The sequence below is a fragment of the Leopardus geoffroyi genome, chromosome A3 (genome assembly GCF_018350155.1).
Source record: "Leopardus geoffroyi isolate Oge1 chromosome A3, O.geoffroyi_Oge1_pat1.0, whole genome shotgun sequence".
Lineage (NCBI taxonomy): Eukaryota > Metazoa > Chordata > Mammalia > Carnivora > Felidae > Leopardus > Leopardus geoffroyi.
The window spans coordinates 74055935-74083033 of record NC_059336.1 but is presented as its reverse complement, the minus strand read 5'-3'; the positions used below and the strand labels follow the sequence as shown (position 1 = coordinate 74083033).

Here is a 27099-nt window from a genome sequence, read left to right as displayed (position 1 = left end):
ATAGTGCCAGAATTGAAAAGCCCAAATGTTTATCATGCCTGGTGATTTTATTATTAGTATTTTGACTTGTGTTGAATTGACACCATTTTTTTTAGACACATCTGTAATATTTCATTAACATTTGCTGGATGACCACTTACATATTCTTTTCTTTTTATTAATCTGTTTGAATACCAATGGACTAACTTTGGGTTAGACATGAATGAATATCTTAACATTTTGTCAGTGTTGTTTCAGATACTTAAAACACAAAATATTACTGAAGATTGAAATTCTCCTTGTATTACTCCCTTGTGTTTTTCCTGTAGAGTCAGTTTACCAAACTATTTCTGCCATCAACCCAGTGCTTCATATTCTTAGATAAAATGTTTCCAAGACACTTCTAAACTTTTTTTTAAATGCTTATTTACCTTGAGAAAGAGATGGAGAGCAAGCAGGGAAGGGGCAGAGAGAGAGGGAGACAGAATCCCAAACTCCATGCTGTCAGCACAGAGCCTGATGCGGGGCTTGATCCCATGATCCATAAGATCATGTCCTGAACCAAGATCAGGAGTTGGACACTTAACTGACAGAGCCACCCAGGCGCCCCCAGGACAGTTCTAAAGTATCTTCAGGAATAGATCATCTGTCTTATTTACACAATTAATTGATTTGCTAATTTTTTTTCCTTATATATGTAACCAAGACACACATGGCCTGGTTTAATATAAGACAGATTTCAAGTTAAAGTCTAAATCAGTGCAGTTTTGTCACCTGTTAAATTACCTGTCTTTTGGAAAAATCAAAATTTTCCCTGAAATCTATTAAAACTACTAAAAATATTTATTTATATCTCATATGCTCCTCAGAAAAAGTATTGAGGTAAAATATTGTCACACATTATGGTGGGTCTGTTTCACAAAAGGAAAATGAATTTGGGTATGCTAAAATTCATAAATGTGTGTCTCCAAATTTTTTTTAATGGGTTGGTAGGAATCAGGGTCATCTTGATGAAATGGTTCCCAGGGAGAAAAGAAGATTGACAGAATACCCTGAAATGATTATTAGTGGAAGAAATTATTTCATTGAATCTTTTTAGTAATGATAGGTAAACTTAAGTGTCAGTATTACTCCTTTTTTTCATTTTAATGATTTGGAATATGTACAAGCTCAGTAAGAATTACAGTGTCATTCAGATTTCCTCTCTTTTCTGCTACGTGTTATTGAATGCTAAGGCATTGGGGCTACAGTGGTGAACACAACAAACCATGTCCCTCATCTCATGGAACTTAGCGGTTTTATTAGAGGGATAATAGACAAGTAAATGACTAAATAAAATACTTTTGATTGTGATAAATAAGTACAATGAGGGAGTAATAATAAGAGGTCTTGAGAGAAATAACTGGTGAGAATAGATTGTGAGAAGTTCATTGAACATGCACTTCTTCTTCTTCATGTTTAGTGGCAGTTAGACCTTTTCAGATAATCACTTGATCCATATATGGCAAGTATTTTTGTCTTGCAAATAAATATTTGAAATTTTCAAGTCAGAAATAAGTAAGCTATAACTACCATGAAAAATTACCTAGGCTCTTTGAATTTTTAAAAAGCGTTGTTTTTATTCCTGTGAATGAATAGTGAACTTGATTGTCAGAGACACAGTTTGCTAGTAAAATCTTAGTCCATTTTTATAATTCTGTCAGCAGCAGTGTTTGTCTTGACTACTGTGCCTGCAGTTTAAATAAGTACTGAATGAAGCAAGGTGGTTCCTCAACTACCACTAAAATAATAAGCTGAATCATTTGAGGCTCAGAAAAAAAAAGAATACTATTAGGAAATTTAAATTTATTGGGACGTTTTTGTATGGTTAATGTCGTTAATACTAAAAAGAAATGGGCTGGTACCATTAATCTAGTTGCCAGAGAAAGGTGGTACTTATTAAGGTTTTTGTTTAATATGTGTTATAATAGCCAATATTTGGATTATTAATAAAATATAGTAGCCAAGGAAATGAGACTCTTTGTTTTTTATACAACACATACTTGATATCATATTTTTGACATTTTGGTCAGATGTTCTTCCCTTTTTTTTAAACAAGTTAAAAAAACTTTTTTGTTAATGTTTATTTATTTTGGAGAGAGAGACACAGAGCATGAGCGGGGGAGGGGCAGAGAGAGGGAGACACAGAATTTACATCAGGCTCCAGGCTCCAAGCTGTCAGCATAGAGCCGATGCGGGGCTCGAACCCACAAACTGCAAGATCATGACGTGAGCCAAAGTCGGCCACCCAACAGCTAAGACACCAAGGTGCCCGAAATGTTCTTTCCTTTTAATGCCATTCATTTACTTTTTTTTTATAGACTACTAAAATGTAAAATGTCTTAATTCTTTTCACTAATAACACAGATAAAAGTATAAATACAAATATTATAAATGTAATTATGTTTGAATTTTTAAAATAGATCATGTCTTATTTTTTAAATATTTTTTATGTTTATTCATTAAAAAATTTTTTTTAATGTTTTATTTATTTTTGACAGACAGAGCATGAGCAGGGGAGGGGCAGAGAGAGAGGGAGACACAGAATCCGAAGCAGGCTCCAGCCTTTGAGCTGTCAGCACAGAGCCTGACACAGGGCTTGAACCCATGAACTGTGAAATCATGATCTGAGCCAAAGTCAGACACTTAACTGACTGAGCCACCTAGGTAGCCCTATATCATCAGTCTTAGAGAAGAGACTCTTATATTTTAGAAATCTTTGAAACTTATGTTTAGTACTATAGTAATGTGCAGTTTTAGTAACAGCATTTTGCTCAGTGTGTAATTCAGGAAAGGGATATGAGCCCAGACCTTTGCCAGAAGTATCGTTTAACTTCTTATTGTGAAAGTAGTTTCTGGATAACTTCTAGGAAGAAGGAGAAGCCTAGTTTAAGTTATCTTTTTTTTCTTAAATGAGCTTAGATACATTTTTAAAGTTTATTTATTTTGAGAAAGAGAGAGTATGCACAAGCACAAGTGGGGTGGGGAAGAGAGAGAGGAAGAGAGAGCCCCAAGCAGGCTCAATGCTGTTAGTACAGAGCCCAGCATTGGGCTCAATCTCACAAAACACGAGATCATGACCTGGACTGAAATCAAGAGTCGGACACTTAACTGACGGAACCACCCAGGTACCCCGTAGTTCAAGTTATCTTTAAAGATTAACTAAATACTGTCTGTGTTGGCACAAACATGAAATAGCCTTTCTTACAGTGTTTTAGCAATATGAACTTTAATTCACGGAAGCTTGTGTGTATATCAATAAAGCTTTTAGATGGTCAACTAAAAATGTAGTTAATATACCACTTTTTATAGAAAAACTGTAAGTCAACAAAAAGTACTAGGAATAAAATTACTTGTACGTATCAGAGCACCTTTACTGTTACTTTCCTTTTAATGTAATCTCTGACAGTTCTTTCTTTTTTTTCTTTTAATTTTCTTTTTTATTTTTTAAAATTTGTATCCAAATTAGTTAGCATATAGTGCAACAGTGATTTCAGGAGTAGATTCCTTAGTGCCCCTTACCCATTTACCCCATCCTCCCTCCCACAACCCCTCCAGTAACCCCCAGTTTGTTCTCCATATTTATGAGTCTCTTCTGTTTTGTCCCCCTCCCTGTTTTTATATTATTTTTGTTTCCCTTCCTTTATGTTCATCTGTTTTGTCTCTTAAAGTCCTCATATGAGTGAAGTCATATGATTTTTGTCTTTCTCTGACTAATTTCACTTAGCATAATACCCTCCAGTTCCATCCACGTAGTTGCAAATTTTGCCAGTTCATTCTTGTTTGGTCTTTTTCTTTTTATTAAGTATTGGTGTTCTCCAGGCTGTTTTCATACCAGGATAGAATTTCTCCCTGTTCTGTGAAACAACACAATCTCCAGTACGCCTTCTCATTCCCTGCTTTATTTTTATACTTAGCACTTATCATCAAAATCACTTACTTATTTTCTGTCTACCCCATGAGAGCACAGATTTTTGTTTGTTGCTGTATTTCCATTTTCTAGAACAATGTCTGGCAGATAATAAACACACAGTAAATATTTGTTGAATGAATAACTGCTCTGGTTTTCTCAATTCTTTCAGTTATATTGCTAAAATTCTTTCTCTATACATTTTTTATGTATCTTACCACTTTTTAAAAAAAAATTCACATTTATTTATTTTTGAGAGACAGAGCATGAGTGAGGGAGGGAGAGAGAGAGGGAGACACAGAATCTGAAACAGGCTCCAGGTTCTGAGCTGTCAGCACAGAGCCCAATATGGGGCCCAAACCCATGAACCATAAGATCATGACCTGAGCCGAAGTCAGACAGTTAACCAACTGAGCCACCCAGGTGCCCCTTTTTTTTTTTTTTTTTTTTTTAATTTTTTTTTTTTCAACGTTTATTTATTTTTGGGACAGAGAGAGACAGAGCATGAACGGGGGAGGGGCAGAGAGAGAGGGAGACACAGAATCGGAAACAGGCTCCAGGCTCTGAGCCATCAGCCCAGAGCCTGACGTGGGGCTCGAACTCACGGACCGCGAGATCGTGACCTGGCTGAAGTCGGACGCTTAACCGACTGCGCCACCCAGGCGCCCCAGGTGCCCCTTTTCTTGCCACTTTTCTAACAAAGTGAAGTATCTTCACTAATTCATATACGTATGTATTATCATCCTTAACTCTTCAATTAATCTGTTCCTCCTACTTAAAGTCATATTTATCTTGGGCTCAAATATGTATTATTTTTCCATTTCTTTAGCACCTTAATAATGAACATCTTTAGAACTAGGTGATGTCTGGGAAATCTGGGGATGATATTTAATAGAGTTTCAACAATAGCAATCAGGTTTTTTTAGTCTCGATATCTTTTATGTTTTGTTTATTTTTCAGTGTTACTTGTAAGATTAGAATAGGGAAATAGGAATTTTTACAAATCTTCTGGATGCATAGAGCCAAATAGAGGTTTTAGAATAATTGGATTTTAAAAATTTGTGTAGTTTTTAGCTGCCTTGCCTAAAATTATCACTTTCAGACATAACTAAATTAATACTTGGAAATAACATAAAAGATAGATTTTTTCCCATTAACTAGTATTTCATAACAACCACTAAAAAAAAAAAAAAAAAAAAACTTTATACTTTTGTTTTATTTCCTGCCCTTCCCAACAGAAGTCACATACACAGTAAGTCATGGAGCTGACATTTAAGCCTAGACATTCAGATTGTACTCTACCAGAGTATGCTGTACTAGGTATCAGATTCTGCTACACTAAAGTACATTTTCAGACACATGGAGTTAAGTTTGAATATAGCAGTTTTTTGTAGCAATTGCATCATCGAACTACTAGAGTTACATAGCATAAAAGTCAAACACATTAGGTTATTGATGATACCATACAGTGAAAGGATCAATGAGATTGCTTTTATCTTTTTGAACAGACAGAGTTATCATGAGGCATGGGATAACAGAGTAGGCAGGAGTGGGGAGCCAGCTGAGGAAGAGGGTGGAGGTGTGAGGTTGTAAACGTTTTGAAGATTACTATTGGTCTGGACAGTTTCCTTATAACATTATACCAACATGGAATGTTACATGGCAAAACAATATAATAAATTACCTTGAAAATCTAAGTTGATGTTTTGTGGTATGATTTATCAGTTTTCATGCATGTTATCCCAAAACAAGTGGTATAAATGAGAATTATCCTTTATCTTAAAACTGAGGTAAAGGTTTTTTCCTAATAATTCAGGATCTCTTAAAATTTAATATCTCTTTAATAATACTGAATTTGAATGTTCTTTGTTCTTAGACTATCTCTGCTAAATGGGATAGAGACAGAACAGTGATTGCTTTTTTTTATGCATCTCATATTTATGATTTCTTTTAAATATATGTACAGGTAGTCTTTTTTTTTTTTTAATGTTTATTATTTGCTTTTGAGAGAGACAGAGCATGAGTGGGGGATGGGCAGAGAAAGGGAGACAGAATCCGAAGCAGGCTCCAGGCTCTGAGCTGTTAGCACAGACCCCAGTGTGGGACTTGAACCCATGATCTGTGAGAATATGACCTGAGCTGAAGTCGGACGCTCAACTGACTGAGCCCCCCAGGCGCCTCTGTGGGAAATAAATTTCTTTACAACATTCAGCCATCTCCAGGAATATGGCCGCCTCCCCAGTTATTCAAGGCTTCATCGCGGATTGAAGAGGCAGAGGAGAGAATAGGTGAATTAGAAGATAAAATTATGGAAAAAGAGGAAGCTGAGAAAAAGATAAAAAAATTCCAGGACTACAAGGGGAGAATTAGAGAACTAAGTGATGCAATCTAAGAGAACAATATCTGTATCATAGGAATTCCAGAAGAAGAAGAAGAGAGAGAAAGGGGCTGAAGGTGTACTCGAACAAATCATAGCTGAGAACTTCCCTGATCTGCGGAAGGAAACAGGCATTGAAATCCAAGAGGCACAGAGAACTCCCTTAGACATAACTTGAATTGATCTTCTGCATGACATATCATAATGAAACTGGCAAAATACAAGGATAAAGAGAGAATTCTGAAAGCACCTAGGGATAGTGGGCCTTAACATACAAAGGTAGACCCATAAGGGTAGTAGCAGACCGGTCTACTGAAACTTGGCAGGCCAGAAAGGAATGGCAGGAAATCTTCAATGTGATGAACAGAAAAAATATGCAGCCAAGAATCCTTTATCCAGCAAGTCTGTCATTCAGAATAGAAGGAGAGATAAAGGTTTTCCCAAACAAACAAAAACTGGAGGAATTCGTCCACTAAACCAGCCCTACAAGAGATCCTAAGGGGGATTCTGTGAGTGAAATGTTGCAAGGACCACAAAGTACCAGAGACACCACTACAAGCGTGAAACCTACAGATATCACAATGACTCTAAATCCATATCTTTCAATAATAACACTGAATGTAAATGGACTAATTGCTCCAACCAAAAGACATAAGGTATCAGAATGGATAAAAAAACAAGACCCATCTATTTGCTGTCTACAAGAGACTCATTTTAGACCTGAGGATGCCTTCAGATTGAAAGTGAGGGGATGGAGAACTGTCTATCATGCTACTGGAAATGAAAAGAAAGCTGGAGTAGCCATACTTATATCAGACTAACTAGACTTTAAATTAAAGGTTGTAACAAGAGATGAAGAAGGGCATTATATAATAATTACAGGGTGTATACATCAGGAAGAGCTAACAATTATAAATGTCTATGCACCAAATTTGGGATCCCCCAAATATATAAAAGAGTTAATCACAAACATAAGCAACCTTATTGATAAGAATTGATAAGTCCCCTGGTAATTGCAGGAGACTTTAATACTTCACTTACAACAATGGATAGAATATCTAGACAGAGAATAAATAAAGAAACAAGGGCCCTGAATGATATATTGAATCAGATGGACTTGACAGATATATTTAGAACTCTGCATCCCACAGCAACAGAATATACTTTCTTCTTGAGTGCACATGGAGCATTCTCCAAGATCACATACTGGGTCACAAAACAGCCCTTACGTAGTATAAAAGAATTGAGATCATGCCATGCACACTTTCAGACCACAATGCTATGAAACTTGAAATCAAGCACAGGAAAAAGTCTGGAAAACCTCCAAAAGCATGAAGGTTAAAGAACATCCTACTAAAGAATGAATGGGTCAACTAGGCAATTAGAGAAGAAATTAAAAAGTATATGGAGACAAATGAAAATGAAAATACAACAGTATGTCCATGTAGTCTTGACAATTTTGCTTCAAGGCAAGGAAACAAAGAATGATTCTTTAGGTCCATTTAGCTGTTACATACTTAGCTAATAGCATATTCTGTCCTGAGGTAACTTGCTTTGAACTGGAAATTTTATTTATTAAATAACCAGACTCAGTCTTTGGAGTAAGTGATTTTAGCACTTCTTGACACTTACTCTTAATTATTTATCTGACATGATACACATACTGAGTGTATACTTTTTCTTTAAATGTGTGCATGTTTTGGGGCACCTGGGTGGCTCAGTCATGCATCCAGCTTCAGTGTAGGTCATGATCTCATAGTTCTGGGTTTGAGCCCTGTGTTGGGTTCTGCACTGACAGGAAGGAACTTGTTTGGGATTCTCTCTCTGCCCTTCACCCACTCATGTGTATGTTCGTGCTATCTCTCTCTCAAAAATAAATAAACATTAAAAAAAATAACATGTATCCATGTTTTGGTAATAGTTTTTTAAAAAACCAGTATATATAACACTGAAGAAAATGTTTTGAGTCTTTCTAATACATACCTATAAGGAATTATAGATAAAAGATGAATTCTAATGAACCTCTGGTACATGTTACACACTGGCTATGGGAAAATGCTTTATGGGATCTAGAATTACACAACTTTAAAAAGCAATACAAGTTAAATTTTCATGATATTTGCTCCCTCATCATAGTATTAAGTAAAGAGTGATTCAGAAAGAATTAAACACTTTTAAAAATGTATTCCTCAGGGGCGCCTGGGTGGCGCAGTCGGTTAAGCATCCGACTTTAGCCAGGTCACGATCTCGCGGTCCGTGAGTTCGAGCCCCGCGTCGAGGGCTGACGGCTCACAGCCTGGAGCCTGTTTCCGATTCTGTGTCTCCCTCTCTCTCTGCCCCTCCCCCGTTCATGCTCTGTCTCTCTCTGTCCCAAAAATAAATAAACGTTGAAAAAAAAAATGTATTCCTCAGTAACTGGTTATGTCTGAATATATAGTGAAAGCCAAATTATAAGGACATTCACAATTGTTTCTATAATTTTGCATAGATTGAGCAATATCACGGGACAGCATTGAGCAATATCACGGGACACCTGTCGTCCTGTAGTCTTAATTCATTGCAGACCCTTTGTAGCATGTCATTATTAGTGATAGTAATGACAGACACATTGTGTTCCTTCATCTCCTCAAAACAAGGATAATAAAAATGGAAGATGCATAGTTGATGTATTAACTAAAATGAGTAATTTGAAAGCATTCAATTCTTCTGAATCATCCCGTAGTATCAGAATGTGTATATATTCTTGTCACGGACAATTTGAGAGAAATTGAACTAAAACATCTATTGTAGATAGAGGGGAGAAATAATGATTCACTGAGGAAGAGCTCACTTGCATGAAATGATCTTAAGACACAATTTTTAATGAAGTAACTAGTGTCCTTAATTTTTTTAATGTTTATTTGTTTTTGAGAGAGAGAGAGACTGAGCATGAGTGGGGGAGGGGCAAAGAGAGAGGGAGACACAGAATCCGAAGCAGGCTCCAGCCTCTGAGCTGTCAGCACAGAGCCTGACATGGGGCTCAAACTCAAAAACCGTGAGATCATGACCTGAGTGGAAGTCGGACATTCAACTGACTGAGCCACCCAGGCGCTCCATAATTTCCTTAATTTTAATAGAGGTTTTTAATTCCCTTAAAGAGAAGTAACAAAAGACCAAAAAGAGTAATCATGCTTGATCTTTTATTGAGGAATATTATTTAATCATCTTTAAATCATCATCTAATACCTAAAACTCAGATTTCCAAATAGTCAATATTAGACCTGTTCACTTGGACACTTATTTTGTAGATATTTGGTATGTTATTAAGTCTGGCTGATACTATAATTTTAGTTACTTAATCATTAACTTAAAGTTACAAAAAGTTTAAGATCTTAGATGTCTTTTTAAGACCTTGGGTAAGTTTTTTCACCTTTTTGAAAGCTTTTTATTTACAGTATAGCATATCCACAGAGAAGTGCACAAATCATAAGTTACAGCTTATTGACTAATTAATCAGCATTACCTGTATAACAACCATTGGGGTATCTTTTTACAGGAGACTTTGCAGCAATTGATCATGATGTCATTGCCAAATGTCTTAATCATTGGCAAAAATCCTTTTTCTGGTAAGTATTAAAATCAGCATAATGTGATAGTCTTAACTTTGCGTAATGCTATAATGCTTATCAAGATCTTGCTTATTTATATGAATACAATGGCTCTAGGTAAAATCAGAGGTGATATTCCATTTTATAAAGAGGCAATAAGCTTAGAATATTTGTAATGTGTAGGACGGAACAGACATTCATTTTACGTTAAGGCCAGTGTTGTTTTAACTCTACCACATTGATACTTTCCTGTAATTATTTTTAGTATCTCATTATGAACAGTATAGAATATGATTAAAGGAACATAACCTTAGAAAAGAAGTGATTTTGAAATCATTTCTAGGTTTGTATTCATACATCTGCTCTCATTGCCAGAGCTGTTTGAATCTTAAGATTTTAGTGATTGATGTTGTAGTTTAAATTAAACTACTTCTAAATAGAAAGATGAGAAGCAGTTTTCTTAGGTCATTTAAATTATTTTTGTCAGAAATTTCTGCCCTTTGCCAGGTTTTAAATGTGACCTGTTCAGTTTTAATTTTTGAACAACTAGGGAAATTAGCAACTACTAACAAATTCCACAATGGACTTACTTTTTCAGGCTGTCTGTAATCCAACTCCAAGTATATCTTCTCCAAACCCCACCCTCCATTCTCATTCAAAACACAAATAAAGCTGAAATAAAAACTAAAATCAAGCAGCTGCTTTTCCTGAGGAAATTACCACTTAGGTGAGGTGAATCAGTTTAGACGGTCTTTAGAGATATTCTGTGATGTTTGACTATACAAATTAAAAAATGAAAAAAAATTATATGTGAAATGGAATTATTTTCAGTTTCACATGCATTTAGTAATTACCTACCAAATTATAAAGACCAGGAATATAAAGAAAATGGTCTGTATTTTGCAGAATCTTGTGTTTTGGTGAGAGATGCACAGATGACTGGGAAACCATGTAATAATACAAAATAGAGCTCTGTAAAAGTATTAAGGCATATGAAATATGGAGCCGTTATTCTTATAGTTGGCAGATAAGAGAGGGTTGGGGACCACTGGTGGCTGGTTTGGCCAGGGAAGACTACACAGAGATGTTAGAGTGGTGCCTAGGATCGTGATTAGTAAATAACTCACTAGAGGGATGGTGTAGGGAAGAAAGACAAGCAGAGATAGTAACAGAAGTGAAGGCAAAGGAGTGTAGATGTGTATATATTTGGGGAACGGTGATCAGGTGTGGCTAAGAAAATAGATTGTTTCCTGGAGAGTAGGAGGAAATGTTTGAAAAGAAGGTTTGGACTTTATTATGGACAGATTGGCCTGATGGTGAAATTCTGCCCAAAGAGGTGACTTTTTTTTTTTTTTTTTGTCAGATGTATATGTTTTGAGAAAATCTGAATTGAGTGCTGTTGCACAGCAAATGTACTATCCAGTTCTGTTACAGACCATTAATTTTATCCAGTTTATTATAAATGTTCATTTTTACCAGCCTGGCTATAACATTTAAGGTTTGGATTCTCATGAGTCTACACAGTGTAAAGCCATTTAAATTTTATAGGTAGATGGATCATATATGTGTTTTAGAAAGAGAACATTAATAGACCTAAAAAGAAGCCAGACCTATGAGGAACCATTTTGACTGAATTTATGGCATGCCCCTATATCAGCTGTTCTTCATTTGGTATACTGGTGTGGTATAATAATTTATGGAAAACTAGTGGATTTATAATTAGCACACTTTATTGGATAGAGCATTGAAGCGCATTTTGTCTATACTGTAACCCTTCAAAATGGACATCCTTGGTCATTTCTTCTGCTGTTACCACACTGTGCACACAGAGCTGCTTTTTTGAATTCTTCACTATACTTGCAGACTTAATCCTTGGGTCAAGTTGCTGTGAATAGTAACTTAACAATGAATTCTACCAATGTAAGAAAGAGAGTGGAACTAAAGTGAAATGTAGTACTTAGCAATCATTTTTATTTCAGAACAAGGCACAGAAGAAGTTAAAAAGTTGCTTTTACTTTTACTGGGTTGTGCAGTTCAGGTAAGTTAAAATATTTCTTCATATTTTCATTTTAATAACTTCTTTATATATTTTTTCAGGCTGTAGTTTTTGAAAGACTTAAAGATGGGCTATTGCTTTTCAAAGTCTACATTAGGAACTTTTAAATAACTATAACCTAAGGACATTTTGAAGGAAAACACTCTGTTACTTCATTTCAAACTTTAGTTATATTATCAGCTAGCTGTATCATTTAAAAACTGTGTATATTTTTTTAATTCTGAGGTTTCTAGTGACCCCAGGTATTTCAAATTTTCTTAGAGGTACTCTTAAAAACTTCTCCCAAATATCCTTATGATTTATGTGTTTATGTATGTGTGCTACAGAAGAGAAAGGATTAGCAACAGAAAGAGGCAGAAATTATGAAAAACATTATTTAGGAGTCTGGGTTATTATATTGCCCTTTTGATAACTGATTATAATAATAAGAGCAGGCTGTGGCTTATTGAAAGCCTACTTTCTTTCAGGTATGATTCTTTATATAGGTTTGCTTGTAATTTCTTTTTTCACACAAAGAGGTTGGTATTTAGGTCAGGTGATATGTAAGTTCCCCTAATGAAGACATTTGTGAGAGTAGGAAAAGAGAACTGTTAACAATTACGGTGGAACTGCATGTGTAAACTGGGACTGTACCTGACAAACCAAGATGGTTGCTCTAGATTCGTATTTCCAACAGGCCAGAGAGTTAAGATTAAACTCTTGTCTGACTTCAAAATGTATTTCTCTATGCTGATTTTTCCTTTAATCAGCCATTTTTTGGATGAGTGATTACAGTGTTAAACTATCTCAGTTATTTGTGGAATGAATTTATTTGTAAACAAATAAATATTGTGACCGTGAGTAAGTTTTTACATACATATGCCAGAAATTATATATCTGAAAGAGTGTGGTTTTTAGAGCTGATTGCTTGGGAGCTATATACTTACACATCGCATGTTATTTAAGTTTCATGCTGTGTAATATACGGGTGTTTACTTTATAATTGTCTAAATATTAAGCAAATACAGTGTTTATAGTCATTGCTATTCTAATTTGGTCGTCAGATCCTAAATTAGAAACACAGCCTTAATTATTTACAGCCTTAAATACTTTATTTGCTTTTAAAAATACCCACTACTGGGGCGCCTGGGTGGCTCAGTTGGGTAAGCATCCGACTTCAGCTCAGGTCATGATCTCATGGTTTGTGAGTTCAAGCCCTGCATCGGGCTTTGTGCTGAGAGCTCAGGGCCTGGACCCTGCTTCGGATTCTGTGTCTCCCTTTCTCTCTGCCCCTCCCCTGCTTACACTCTGTGCATTCCTCTCTCAAAAATAAATAAACATTAAAAATTAAAAAAATAAAAAATAAAAAAAATACCCACTACTGATGAGCGTTATGTAAATTTAAGTAACATAGTGACAGCATAAATTTGGTTGTAACTCCTGGTTACTATTTGGTTATTGCTGGTTACTAAAATTGACAGGAGAAACAGAGCAGAACTAAGGACTTTTTATGAACAGTTTAGGGAAAGCCTAAATAAAATATTAAAGAAACCATTATTACCATTTGTAAAAGCAATAAAAAAATATTATAAAATCTAAGCTGCTAACCCCTACCCTATTTTCTATAATTCTCTAGTATCCTATATTTAAGATAGAATTTAGATTTCATCCTGTAGGTATTTGGGAGCTGCTGATGCTAATTACATCAAATGGGTAACAATCAGAATCTCCCTGTCAGCCCCTTTAACTGCCTGTATGAACAGTGTGAAATCTTTGTGGATACTGAAGAGCCAAAATGTACTTCAGGAGAAGAAACTGTTGACAAAGCTAAATAGCCAACAAGTATTGTTTAAACACTGTCTAAAATATAATCTGAATTACAGAAAATCTATTTCTGTGTAATTCAACAGGTTAAAAGTCTGACATTTAATGTTATAACTTGCATAAATATGTTTTTCCACATCAGGATTAGTTTTTTGTTATACTTGTGATTCATAGGTAGAAATAGCAAGTTAAAGTTTGCTGATATGATACTAAAGTTCAAGAATTCAGTGAGCCACAAGTTTTAAAAGATGCTATATTCATAAAAAGAAATAGAAATGGAAAGAAGCATAAGAAAATTGGAAAACATTAAGACTTTTTTTATCTTCAGTTATACATAAATATAAACCACAGGAATAACTTTGAATACAAAGAAGACTGTTCAAGGCCAGGGCTTATATATTTTCATTATTGACTAATTAAACCAGTCGAGTTCCACAGGATCTTGTTCAGTGGGTAACAAATCTTCTAAACCAGTTCTGAGTATTAGCTAAAATTTTTATGGACACATAGCTCTGCATCTGAGCCATGAGATAGTTGAGAGAAGATTCCCAATTTCTTTCTTCAAAGACCATGTAAAATTCAGCAGAACTTAGGTTTATATTAGTGCTGGCTCTTCAGTCTCCAAAAATATTATTTATTTTGGACTTTCACCAGTTTGCATAGTATTGAAAGTAACTGAGTGTCAAGTGTGATTGGAATTAAAATTTTGATCTTTATGTGTGCCCTCATAAGCAATTACAAGACTCATATTTGATTCAGAAAACTGTTTTTGAACTTGCTCAGCTTGAGGGCTACACTCTGATGTTTTTCTACCAGTTATCTGTAAACCATCTTAAAAATTAACATTTTAGAACATTAATTATTCCATTACATTTGGGGAAATAATACATAGCTTCTAGTTGAGGCATTTATTTTTCTGAGAATACATGAAAATAGCAAATGTAGCTTAATATAAAGAGGGAATTTTTTTGCTGAAACTGTTTTTTTTTTTTTTTTTTTGTCATGGGAAAATTTATACCTAACATAAAATTCACTATTTTACTAAATTTTTAAATACAGTTCATTAGCATTAAGTACATTCACATTGTTGTGTAGCCATCATCACTACCCATCTCAGAACTTTTCTCATCTTCCAAAACTGCAACTCTATACCTGTTAAACAGTAATTCCCTATATCTCTTTTACCTCCAACCCCCGGCAACCACCATTCCACCTTGTCTTTATGAATTTGACTAATCTAGGACATCACATAAGTGGAATCATACAGTATTTGTCCTTCTATAACTGATTTACTTCACTTAGCATAATGTCTTTAAGGTTCATCCATGTTGTAGCATGTGTTAGAGTGTCTTTCCTTTTATGACTACGTAATATTCCATTGTATGTATATACTACATTTTGTTCATCCATCCATTGATGGACACTTGGGTTGCTTCCACTTTTTGGCTATTGTGAATTATACTATTGTAAATATGGGTATACAAATAGCTGTTTGAGTCACTGCTTTCCGTTTTTTTGGTGTCTATCCAGAAGTGGAACTTCTAGATCATATATAGTAGGTCTGTTTTTAACTTTTTTAGGACCTGCCATATTGTTTTCCATAGTGTCTGTACCATTTTACATTCCCACCAACAGTATATAGAGTTCCAGTTTCTCCATATCCTCGCCATCATTGATTATTTTCTATTTGGGGTTGGGGGAGAACCATTCTTTAAAGAGGGAATTTTAATTTTTCTATTTTTATTTATTTTACATGGCTTATTTTGGTTTTACTTTTGATGGAACTATGATCTCTATTCTCTATTCAGTCATTAGTGTTCTTATTCTTACTGAAAACATTGTCATGTGTTCCTTATTTTACTGTTTTATTGTTCAGTAGCTTGTTTTGGGTACTCTTTCCTTATTTTTGTATGATTTTTAAACATAAACCTGTTTTCTTTAATAAGAGAAAGCACTGAGAGTACTAGGTAAAAATATAAGGAATTTGAGGAATATTAAGAGATGATACTCTGGTGAAAGATGCAGAACTTTAGGGTTAATGCAGTTCTCCCCACCAGGCCTCCAACTTCCTACCCACATAACTTTTCTGCTCTTTTCCTATATCCCAGCTTCCCAGATATTCTTAGAATATCATGGTATGGGGCGCCTGGGTGGCGCAGTCGGTTAAGCGTCCGACTTCAGCCAGGTCACGATCTCGCGGTCCGTGAGTTCGAGCCCCGCGTCGGGCTCTGGGCTGATGGCTTGGAGCCTGTTTCCGATTCTGTGTCTCCCTCTCTCTCTGCCCCTCCCCCATTCATGCTCTGTCTCTCTCTGTCCCAAAAATAAATAAACGTTAAAAAAAAAAAAAAAAAAAAAAAAAAAAAGAATATCATGGTAATCTGCTGACTTAAGTATCAGTTGCTATTATACAGTTAGAAATAACTTTAGTGCCCGTAAGACATTCAAAACTTTATATAAAGATAAAAGAGAGCTTCATTTTAAGTGGAAAAAAACAATTTGTAATGATTATTTAGTCTTCTTCACAAGAGTCTTCATAGCTGGAAGTAAAATTATTTATAGGCCTATTTTTAACACCATACTTTTTTTTTAATGTATATTCATTCGAGATAGAGAAGGAGAGAGAGAGAGAGTATGAGGGGCAGAGATAAGGAGACATAAAAACTGAAGCAGGCTCCAGGCTCTGAGCTGTCAGCACAGAGCCAAATGCAGGGCTTTAACTCAAGAACCACGAGATCATGACCTGAGCCGAAGCTGGACGCTTAACCAATAGGAGCCCCAACACCATACTTCTTTATTTATGCTCTGGAACTAGGCTGTCAATACAGTAGCCACTGTGAGCCACATGTGGGTATTTAAATTAAAATCAATAACTATTAAATAAAATGAAATTTTCTTTTTAAAAAAAATTTGTAATGTTTATTTTTGCCAGAGAGAAACAGTGTGAGTGGGGGAGGGGAAGAGTGTGAGAGAGACAGAATCCTAAGCAGTCTCCAGGCTCTGAGCTGTCAGCACAGAGCCCAATACGGGGCTCGAACTCACAAACCGTGAGATCATGACCTGAGCCTAAATCGGACACTTAACCAACTTAACCAACCACCCAGGCTCCCCTAAAATGAAAATTTCAATTTCTTAGTTGCATTAGCTACATTTTGGTATTCAGTAGCTGTATACCTGTATTGGACAGGTATATTGGGCAGCTGTATTACTGTATTGGACAACACTTAAATAAAACTTTGGTCTGATAATTGAACTTCAGAGTTGTATCTTCTCTCATTCTCTTTTCCATCTTGATAGTCTATCCCTCAAGATCCTACAACCTTCATTCTGCATTCTTTAAAAAAGCCTAACCTATTTATGAAGCATATTTGGAATTCTTGAAACTTATAGAGTTTGAATAAAGATGAGATTTAGTAGAAACTGTGGGTATTTTAAGAGTAAAAGAAGAAATCTCATTGATTTGTGTTGAGACTGTGTTAAATGATGAGCTCTTAAAGATAGTATAAATAAAGAAATAATGGCTATAGGGCTTAGAAAAGGGAGGTACATGTGTTGAAGGCAGACAAAGATATGGCAGTTGAAATCGGGGGACCTTTCAGTGAGTCATAGTTATCATAACCCTGCCAATTTTATATGATCATTCGCTCAAAAACTATGTATAGGTCAACATCTTTGGAAGCATTAAATTTAAAAATTGGGCATATCGTAACTAAAAAGGTAGTTAATATATACCACAGATATACTATCAGAAAGTTATTCTTAATTGTCACTAGACCTATCACATACTATTTACTAGATAAAAAAATCTTATTTTTGAATTGACTAGTTTTAATCCCATTCCCCCAAAACTCTGATTTCCTAGTCACAGCTAGAAATTGTACATTCTCAGGAATTTAATTTTAAAGTTTATTTACTAATTTTTGGCAGAGACTGTGCAAGTGAGTACATGTGTAAGGTGGGGGGGCAAAGAGAGAGGGAGAGAGAGAATCCCAAACATCTCCATGCTGTCAGCACAGAGCCTTTGTTCTCACAAACTGTAAGATCATGGCCTGAGCTGAAATCAAGAGTCAGATGCTTAACCTGCCAAGCCAACCGTTACCCCATAATTTTAATATTATTATGTCATTCTAATAATTTTGTTTTTATAGGACACATAACTTTTTGCACTGATGGGAATGTGTTAAGTTAAATTGTAGGCAATGGAAGTAGAATGTTACGATTTGATATAAAATACGTAGAGTGTAAATCATAACCTTGCTAAGTTTCTTAATGATCTAAGAACCAATTTTTCTTTTTGTGAGTCTATTCTCTTCACTAGTAATTTGGTAATTGGCCCAGGAGATGCAGCTTAAGCTAGACAAGGCAGTGCTTTCTATTTTGTATGCACTTCTCATTTGGTAGCTGCAAGAATACATTTATACTAGCAGTTGGATTGTAGTTTAAGAGATGTAGACCCAGGAGGCAGAAATACTAAGATGCATGTTAAACTGTTACTTAGTACTGAGAAAGAAAAAGATTAGATTGACATCATAATATTTTTAGTTTATATAAAGATTTTTTTAAAGTTACACAATAAATAATTGCTGCATTTATTCCACTTGATACACACACACACACACACACACACACACACATATATATATATATATATATATATATATATATATATATATATATGTATATTCTTAAATTTTGTCCCTGGTAACTTTATGTTATTGTAGAAACAAATCAAATATTTATTGTACTACCTTACAAATGTTGAACTGGGCCACAAAAGTAGGTTTCTTTTATTAAGATTGATAGGATGAAGATGTGAGAATGGATTGTAAGCTTGAAGTAAAAATTGCTTACAGTTTTTTTTTTTCCAAGAAGAAAGGCTGTTTTGTTTGATGATAGCCAAAGACTGACTGAGCTTTTTGGCTGTATTCCGAATTCTGCCACTGACTCACTGTGTTTTTTGGCAAGTAACTTATCCTCCCTGAAACAAGTTCTTGATTCTTTACTTTTCTGTTTGTAAAGTTAGCATAATAATATTGTACTGACCTCACATGGGTTGTGTAATGGTTTCCTGCTTTAGAACTTTACAGCATAAAAATAGTATGGGTTTTCAGTGCCATGCTTTTAAATAAATATTTCTAAATTGTTATCTTTTTGTTAAGTGAGTATATTAGACCATTTAAATGCAAAACCAACAAAACCCTCATTGTAGTGTTCAAAACATAACCAAACTTTCTGGCCCATTGAGTTTTTAGTTATTTACAACATATTAAGGACTATATCCCATAAAATGTGAATGATTGTTTTATTCATTTCTTTTAGTGTCAGAAAAAAGAAGAATTTATTGAAAGAATTCAAGGTTTAGATTTTGATACAAAAGCAGCAGTTGCCGCACATATTCAAGAGGTAATAACCTATATACGGTTTTTATATACTAATTTTTATAAAGCTTGTGGTGTGTTTATATGTCCCCAAAGACTTGAAGTCCTATGATGAGCAAGAACAAATCAAAGTCAGATTTAGATGAACTCTGCTATTAGACAAAGTGTCTTCTCTTTAGAGATAGTTTCTTAAATGAATCCTCATGGCACAGTGCTAACTAACTACAATGTACTGTTGCCTTTATCCATAGGGACATTAGGTAGAAAGTGTCTGAGGAATGAAGTGTATGTCTTTGTTAGACAGCACAGAATGAACAGTACATAGTAAATAGAAGCAGCAGAAAATGGATCACTGCCTGTAATTCAAAACTAATGTGAAGTAAGATGATAACCCGAGTACTAAGTCATTCCAGTGATTTTCTTTTGAATGAATGGACACAGTATAATTTTTATTGAAGATGTTACTTGAATTATAACACATTAGTCATTTTAACATCTATATAAGAATTCAAATCTAGGACATATTGTGCAATATTAAGTAATTGATACAGTTAACAGATGGATTTTAATTTCTGCATCTATCTAGTCTTGAGCTTTTAATCTTGTGTACTTAAGAGGACTTTTTAGAACTAGATCATGTTAAATTTTACATGTTGATTAGAGAACTAAGATAAGAGAGAGAATTTTTAAATTTTTTTTTTTCCAACGTTTATTTACTTTTGGGACGGAGAGAGACAGAGCATGAACAGGGGAGGGGCAGAGAGAGAGGGAGACACAGAATCGGAAACAGGCTCCAGGCTCTGAGCCATCAGCCCAGAGCCTGACGCGGGGCTCGAACTCACGGACTGCAAGATCGTGACCTGGCTGAAGTCGGACGCTCAACCGACTGCGCCACCCAGGCGCCCCGAGAGAGAATTTTTAAATATTAAAAATTAGTAGTGTTTAAAATAATTCTCTATTTGAATAACCTGTGTTCTGTATATCATCTTTTCTCTTTGTTAGCATTCATAGAGCCCAGCCTTCTTGTCAGTAATAACGTTGTCAACAGTAAGCATATTAGTACTCCACAAGATACCAGGGTTTTTGTTTTTTTTTTTTTTTTTGGAAGTTTCCTCTTATATTTATTTGTTTGTGTATGCTAGCTTTGTAGTTTGTATTTTATTTTGAATAAATGCTAAGTATTGCAAGTTACTAAATTTGCCATCATTCTTGAAAGTGTTTTTTTTAATTATTATTATTTTTGCGGTTTCTTGTGAAAGTTAAAGCAGAATATCAGAATCACAGTGAGAAATGGAAAGCAAGAAATAAGCATTTCATTTATATAACTTTTCCATTTTTTAAAAATCTTGGGGCGCCTGGGTGGCTCAGTCGGTGAAGCGTCCGACTTCGGCTCAGGTCACGATCTCGCAGTATGTGATTTCGAGCCCCGCGTCGGGCTCTGTGCTGACTGCTCAGAGCCTGGAGCCTGTTTCAGATTCTGTGTCTCCCTCTCTCTCTGACCCTCCCCCGTTCATGCTCTGTCTCTCTCTGTCTCAAAAATAAATAAACGTTAAAAAAAAAAAATTTTTTTTTTAAATCTTTATGTTGGTAGCCCTTTTCTCCTAAGGTTCTGGGACAGTGTCATCTACAGAATCTGTAAAGAAAAGCTTTTCAAGTATAAAAGTGCAATGACATATATCCTACAAGATTAAAAAACTTTTGCTTTTAAATCCAGCACAATTTAGTCTTACCTAAAGAAAAATCCATTTGATTTTGTTAAAGCAGTTATCAAACATGTCAATATTACCTTCCCCTAGTAATGCCTGAATTAAATGTTTTGCTTTTTAGCTGACAGGAAAACAAATATAAATTTTTTATTTAAAGATTATATTTAGTAAAAGTAATTCTTAGTATTAGCCTTTTTACCAGGTCTTCTTTAGGCATCATATTTGCTTCTCATTTTTATGATATGGACTGTATGATATTTAAGCTAATATTGCAGTAAATTTAGAAAAATTGCTGATTTTGATTTCTTTCCTAAAGGTAACTCATAATCAGGAAAATGTGTTTGATCTGCAATGGATGGAAGTGACTGATATGTCTCAGGAGGAAATAGAGCCACTCTTGAAAAATATGGCATTACATCTAAAAAGACTTATAGATGAAAGAGATGAACATTCAGAGGTTTGTAAATTCCTTTCAGAATATTGTGAAGGTTTGCTTTCCAGAAAAGGCAATTTCAGAGGGTTTTCAAATTGATACTCTGTTTCTTAGGGACAGGTAATAAAGTACTTTATGTCTTTATTTTTTGCAACACAGGAACAAAAAAGGATATTTAAGAGCCCCAAATCACCAGTAAAGAGATTGCAATTAGATATTCTTTTTTCCATTCTTTTAAATTATTATTCTGATTTTGTTCCTTTGTGTTTTTTTAAGTCCTCTCCATAGCTCTGGCAACAGTACAATAGTGTGAAATTGAAAATACTGTTGATGCAAATGGAAAAATCATTGCCTCGAAGCATGAGAATTTGCTTAAGGTTAATTTCTTACTTTTATTGCCACATTTTGAGGTTGGAAAAATAAGTGTTAATAAATGGAGAATAACAGGTGTTCTAAATAAAACCTCACAAAAGGTCTCAAATTTTGTAGTCAGTAAATGAGGTGTGATTTTAAAAAAGAATTATTACAGGCTCCTGTAAGAGTACTTGGCTTTTTTAAAAGAGTAAAATTGCACCAGGATTTTTGCCTGCACTCTCTGAAAACAGCTAATTTTATAGGAGTCTAGACTTCAGTGCATGTGATGGTGAGTAATATTTTGTTAATAGCAGACCAAAGTACTCTGCCATTCAGAAGAATGTATAGCTTTGATCAATTGTTCCATTTACATGGGAGAGACAGTTTTGAACTTATTTATAGAGAATTTGATTACTCTTTGGACTAATGAAAGACTTGTTGAAAGACTAATGAAAAAAGAAATTCCTAAAGGTTTTTTTTTTTTTTCTGAACAAAACTTTCATGTTAGTATAGTTGGGAATTTTCAGGTTTTTTCCAGGCATTACAAGAGAAGAAAATAGAGGAAATAAAGAAATATTTTGGAGTGACAACTACATTTTTTTAAAAAAAAATCTAAGACAGGTCAAAAGAAGAGAGAATTGAAAAATGTCCCTAGTATACACCAAGCTTATCCTGAAATACTAAGATTATTTTATTTTCAGTCTGAGTTTTGACCCATGTGCTTTATCTTCTTTTTATATTAACATCTTTCTACTGCTTTATTCTTTTTCTGAAACATTCTTCCATTTTTATTTCTTCTATTTGTATTTTGAAAAAGGTGTCCTCTGACTCTGAGGGCATGTATGAATTATTTGATCTCACTCTGTGAAGTTATTAATATTGGGTGAAGAAGGATATTATTTTGGAGAATGTGAGCAAAATATTTGTCATTATATGATCTATGTCAAAACTAAGGAATATGAAACACTATAGTGATTGTTTGATGTATTATCCTATCATGCCTGACTATGCATTTTCATTGAATTTGTTTTTTTAACAAGCGAAAATTGGTCGTGTTCTCTTGTCTCAAGCTATTTGGGAAACAAGTTGCTAGCTGGTTTAAACCCCGTTCTCTAGGGCAAAGTTTTTCAGTTTGGGCCACCAGTGGACTAATTAGAAAAGATCATTAAAAATAATTGTGGGGCATCTGGGCAGTTCAGTCAGTTAAGCGTCCAACTCTTGATTTTGGCTTAGGTCATTAATCTCATGGTTTGTGAGTTTGAGCCCTGTGTTGGACTCTGCACTGACAGCATGGAGCCTACTTAGAATTCTCTCTCTCCCTCTGTCTCTGCCCTTCCCCAACTCACATTTGCACTTTCTTGCTCTCTCATAATAAATAAACATTTTTAAAAAATAATAATTGTGAAAAATATTAAGTGTAATACAATAATACATAAATGTAATAACTTTGTATTATTCAACTAGATTGAAACAAGTTCTTATTTAGATTTTCCCTTTAGCTCTTCTGTTTTCTCCTCCAAAATATTTTAATATATTTTTCCCTCTAAAGTATTTATTTATTTACTTATTTTAAAATTTTTTTAGGGGCGCCTGGGTGGCGCAGTCGGTTAAGCGTCCGACTTCAGCCAGGTCACGATCTCACGGTCCGTGAGTTCGAGCCCCGCGTTGGGCTCTGGGCTGATGGCTCAGAGCCTGGAGCCTGTTTCCGATTCTGTGTCTCCCTCTCTCTCTGCCCCTCCCCCGTTCATGCTCTGTCTCTCTCTGTCCCAAAAATAAATAAATGTTGAAAAAAAAAATTTTAAATTTTTTTAATATTTTGTTTTTTATTTTTGAGAGACACACAGAGTGCAAGCAGGGAAGAGGCAGAGAGAGAGGGAGACATAGAATCCAAAGCAGGCTCCAGGCTCTCAGCTGTCAGCACAGAGCCTGATGCAGGACTCAAACTTGTGAACTGTGAGGTCATGACCTGAGCTGAAGTCAGACACTTAACCAACTGAGCCACCCAGGCACCCCATAAAAATATTTTATTTTATATAAAAATTTTATGTAAAAAAAACAGAGAAAGTTTGGTGTCACACTGAATAAACACATTGAAAGCATATGTATGGTTGTGGTTTGTAACTTCTCTACAAAACTTACCAGGCATGCTAGAAGAAAGAAAGAAGGAGTAAGTATCATATTCATAACATTTTTTGGAACACTTCAGAGTACAAAATGCATCATGCTCATTTTTAAGTGCACAGAAAGCTATAATAAAATTAGACTTTCAAAATTACAAATAAAAATCTGTACATAAGGATATTTTCAAGGCCCTTCCATGTGCATTGCACTATGTAGAAAGAAGAATGGAACTTCCAAGAGAAGAACCATCACAGCACGTGTTACACATAGGTCTGCCTCTTTTCAGCTTGCAGACCCATCTCCTTGTAAGGGGAAGGTGTCACCCGGGTTGAAGAGGGCCATAGGCGTCACTAGTGCTCCTTGTCCACACTATGCTTATCCACAAGCACCATGCTAAAAGAATAGAGTAGGAGGGCGCCTGGGTGGCTTGGTCAGTTAAGCGTCCAACTTCGGCTCAGGTCATGATCTCGCAGTCTGTGAGTTTGAGCCCCGCATCGGGCTCTGTGCTGACAGCTCAGAGCCTGGAGCCTGTTTCAGATTCTGTGTCTCCCTCTCTCTCTGCTCCTCCCCTGTTCATGCTCTGTCTCTCTCTGTCTCAAAAATAAATGTTAAAAAAAAAAAATTTAAAGAATAGAGTAGGATTTGCAGCAATAGCCTGAACTGCAGAGCTAATGCTGCAGACATAATCTTTGCTCCTATCCTGCTGATGAGGGCCAGGAACGTGTCTACCAGGTCCACTGCGGTGATGTGTCAAAGATCCAGGCCACACTGTGCTTGCTGAAGCATTCCCATTTGCAGCCAGTAGAAGAGAACTATGGATGTGGACACAGTGATCCTTTTCTCATAAAACTGGTATAGAAGTCATAAAACTGCTATTCTGACACCAACATTGACATTCATAGCTACACAGGTGGGCTCTGTGCCAGTTCAGGCCAGGTTGGATTGGTAGAATCATGCAGGGCTACCCTGTAGCTCATAGCCACTGATGCAGGAGAACTCACAGGTGGCTCTTACTGCTGCTGCTGGAACATATCATGTAAGTGTTTTCTATTGTGTTGAGTTTACCTTTTTGTCTGACTTTAACTTGAAATATGCTAATGTCCTTAGCTCTGTCATAGACTACTGGCTCTTGTGACCTACTAGAAAATTTGAGTTGGGGCGGGGGGAGACACCTTTTAGAATAACATCAATTAGAATTGTTTCTGCTTTATATCTTCCCTTGGGAGGGTCTCTGTGGAACCCAGACTGTCAGCTTATTAAGTTAAGCAATACATTCCTTCACACTTGGCCACTTAATTCTAGAAGGTTCCATAGCCACAAAGGAGGCTACTTGCCTGCTCCAGGCCTTTTTGCCCATACATGTATATCCTGGTAAGCGGTAGTATCCCAGGAGTTAAAGCAGGCACCATTTATGCACTTAAATACCCTCCATTTGGTGGCCTGGCAAAAGTAGGACATTACCTTTCAGTCAGTATTAAGAAGCTTCAGGCTGCTCACAGGATGCCCTTCCTTGTCAAAACAGAGCTTTTTTTTTTTTTTTTCTGTTTTGATTCATCTTTTGTTGTAATTATTTTACTAGAATGTATAGTGTATAGAATGTATCACTCTGTTTTTAATTACTTTTCACTTTTTTCTGGTTAAAATTTTTCTTAATGTTTGTTTTTGAGAGAGAGAGAGAGAGAGAGAGAGACAGATTGTGAGTGGGGGAGGGGCAGAGAGAGAGGGAGAAACAGAATCTGAAACAGGCTCCAGGCTCTGAGCTGTCAGCACAGAGCCCACCGCAGGGCTCAAACTCGTGAACCCTGAGATCATGATCTGAGCCAAAGTGCGACGCTTAACTGACTGAGCCACCCAGGCGCCCCTCAACTTTCTTATTCTTAATTCCTTGTAACATGTATTTCTTAAATCCTCTTCTTTTACTAAAAACCAAATAGGAGATTTTAATGAATTTAAGATGTCTTTATTGTCACTGTTTATTTTATGCCAAGCTTTGTGTTACGTTTTAATATGCTGTCTTTGTAAGTCAGTATAATAACCTCATTTTAATAGATTGAAGATACTTGAGCTCAGAGAAATTAAGTAATTTGCTGAGTCTAACTCCAATGCCTGTTTTCATGTTGTATAAAACCTTTGCTGAAGTCCATGAATGTGCTAGCACATCTCTGATTCTTTTCTTCAATTGGGAGTTCTGTAAGAATTATTAAATCTTCTGAATTTTTTCTTTGCTTTGATACATCTTTTTATGTTCATACTTGGATGTATATTAATAAATATCTGCTGTTTGCAAGATCCTGTGCTAAGAGTGCTTGGGAGCAACAAATTGACAAACTTTCAAAAAAGGATCAAAGATCGTTACAATCTAATAGGGAAGTTATTTTAATAAAATAATTGAGTTTTGGGGGCACCTGGGTGTCTCAGTCAGTTAGGCATCCAACTTTGGCTAAGGTCATGATCTCAGGGTTTGTGAGTTTGAGCCCCGCGTCAGGTTCTGTGCTGACACCTCAGAGCCTGGAGCCCACTTTGGATTCTGTATCCCCCTCTCTCTCTGCCCTTCCCCTGCTCATGTGCTTGCTCTCTCTCTCTCTCTCTCAAAAATAAATAAACATTAAAAACTTTTTAAAAAATAATTGAGTTTTTAAAATTTTTAAGTATTTAAAAAATTAGTTGATATAGTGTTATAGGAGTTTCAGGTGTACAGTATAGTAATTCAACACTTCCACACAACACCTTGTGCCCATCACAAGAAGTGCACTCCTTAATCCCCATCACCTATTTCACCCATCTTCGCTCCCCCCCGCCCCCATACACACACCTGTCTGGTAACCGTCAGTTGATTCTCTACAGTTAAGAATGTTTTTTGGTTTGCCTCTTTCTCTTCTTTTTCCTCTTTGCTCATTTGTCTTGTTTCGTAAACTCCACATATGAGTAAAATCATATGGTATTTGTCTTTCTCTGACTTAACTTCGCTTAGTGTAATACTCTCTAACTCCATCTACATCGTTGCCAATGGCAAGATTCCACTCTTTTGGATGGCTGAATATTCAGTGTGTGTGTGTGTGTGTGTGTGTGTGTGTGTGTGTGTGTATACACATACCACAACATTAGCCATTCATCAGTCAGACATTTGGGCTGTTTCCATAGTTTGGGTATTGTAGATAATGTTGCTGTAAACACTGGGGTGCATATATCCCTTTGAATTAGCATTTTTGTATCCTGTGAGTAAATACCTAAGAACGGTTTCCTTATGTCTTAAAATAGACATAATGCCTCTATTGCAAGTTATAGTATTGGATGAAATCTTGTTGGAAAATCCTCTATCTAGGAGTTCAATAAATATTCATTCCCATTTCTTTTTCCCC

At 35.6% G+C, this 27099-nt stretch overlaps 1 protein-coding gene and 1 pseudogene across 7 annotated transcripts in view; one reads left to right on the top strand and one right to left on the bottom strand.

The window, feature by feature from the left end:
* The window catches only part of CCDC88A (coiled-coil domain containing 88A), a 142980-nt gene that overhangs the window by 37634 nt on the left and 78247 nt on the right, over window positions 1-27099 (top strand). For all 7 annotated transcript variants that reach the window (XM_045446092.1, XM_045446097.1, XM_045446096.1 and 4 more), the window contains exons 4-7: window positions 9841-9910; window positions 11872-11930; window positions 19068-19151; window positions 21149-21289. In XM_045446092.1, the coding sequence (XP_045302048.1) occupies window positions 9841-9910; window positions 11872-11930; window positions 19068-19151; window positions 21149-21289 (354 nt within the window). The remainder of the gene's footprint in view (window positions 1-9840; window positions 9911-11871; window positions 11931-19067; window positions 19152-21148; window positions 21290-27099) is intronic.
* On the bottom strand, window positions 24383-25197 carry LOC123579748 (annotated as a pseudogene).